Source organism: Eurypyga helias, unplaced genomic scaffold, assembly GCF_000690775.1.
Source record: "Eurypyga helias isolate BGI_N326 unplaced genomic scaffold, ASM69077v1 scaffold23849, whole genome shotgun sequence".
NCBI classification, from domain to species: Eukaryota; Metazoa; Chordata; class Aves; order Eurypygiformes; family Eurypygidae; genus Eurypyga; species Eurypyga helias.
Window position 1 is genome coordinate 6,478 of NW_010271966.1, and position 1,442 is coordinate 7,919.

The 1,442-nt window shown below is 56.5% G+C and overlaps 1 protein-coding gene across 1 annotated transcript in view; it reads right to left on the reverse strand.

The window, feature by feature from the left end:
* LOC104515122 (putative E3 ubiquitin-protein ligase SH3RF2) overlaps positions 1 to 1,442 on the reverse strand; it is a gene marked incomplete at its 3' end in the record, with an annotated part of 24,968 nt that overhangs the window by 5,691 nt on the left and 17,835 nt on the right. The window contains exon 3 of the mRNA XM_010158978.1: positions 628 to 951. Within this exon, the coding sequence (XP_010157280.1) occupies positions 628 to 951 (324 nt within the window). The remainder of the gene's footprint in view (positions 1 to 627; positions 952 to 1,442) is intronic.

Consider the following 1,442-nt stretch of genomic DNA (forward strand, 5'->3'; position numbering starts at 1 on the left):
GCTGTAGCCACTCAATCCCGTGAGCGTTGCTCATTGTCACGGTCACGAGGCAGAGCGGCCAGGGGCTGGTTTTAGCTTTGCCTTTGCAAACGGTGAGAGCGGCCTGTTTCCGACCTACGTGGTTCCATGGCAAACCAGACGTGTGTGCGCAGTGTGAGCGCACATGCACACACACACGTGCACGGCTGTCATCAGCTGAGGCTCAGTTAGCTCCCTGGGGAATTCAAGTTCCGTACCACTTTCTAGAGTGAAAAATATCCTACCTTGCACGTGAGGCGCTCTGTTTTCTGTCCTACACCTGGGGCTCAGTGCAGCAGGGCAGAAATCAGGATGGGCATGCGCTTTATCCGCGTTTAGTTGCTCTGATAACTTAATTCCTCTTTTTATGAATTCCCCTGGGCCCCTGAGCCCTGAAGACTGGCCTTTCCAATTCAAAAGGAAGGGGAACATCCCCAGGCAGCCTGATGTGGATGACGGATCTCAGCCGTGCTCTTAGCAGGGGTGCTTGGCCTTCGCACGTTTGCGCTGCAGCTTTTCGAATCGCCGCCTGCGCATCAGCGTTTCCAGCCAGGGTTTGAGCTGTGGACTCGCACCGTTCCTGCAGCACCCGCACCGCCGCTTCCTTACCTGGAGAGGGGTGCTGTAGGGAAGCTCCGCTTTCTCGCCGCCCTGGGTGGCCACGGAGGGGTTGCTGGAGCTGATGAGCACGGGGGAGCTGATCTCCAGCGCCTGCCGCTCGGCGGGCGCGTGGACCATCCGGTTGAGGGTGTTGAGGGCAGTGGTGATGGAGAACTGCCGCAGGCTCTTCCGCCTGGAGTCGGGCGCCTTGGGGAAAGCCGGCGGATCGGCGCCCTTGGCTTTGGGAGACACTGTTCGTAGGGACGCACACTTAAACTGAGGGGACCAGTGGGTTTTGGTGGTCTGCAGGAGCTGCCTCGCAGTGGTGTTTGCCTGGAAGAGACGGAGACAGTGCAGCAGGTTTCAGGAGTTACGCCTCGCTCAGCTCGCTGACTGCTCCCTTTTCCCTTTTCCCTCTTTCTTCCCTCTCTGGCATATTTCGGGTGATGTGACCGGTGATCTTTAAGGACTCATAGCTCAGTCATTTCCCTGATACCTTTTCAGTGACAAATCCCGGATGCAAAATCAATGACGCAAAGCTGACGGCAAAATGAAGATTGGTTTGAAAAACGCGTTGCTTAGACACCATGTTACGGAGGCCGAGTGCCCCCCCGGCCTTACGGAAAGGTGCGCTTTGTGTCAAACCTGTGGCTTGTGGAGGGGGAAGGAGAGCTGGCTGGCCCTGGCAGCATGGTAACAAATCTAACTCTGAATTAGAAGGGATGTTTGGGCACATAGAATCACAGAATGGTTTGGGTTGGAAGGGACCTTAAAGACCATCTAGTTCCAACCCCCCTGCCATGGGCAGGGACACCTTCCACTAG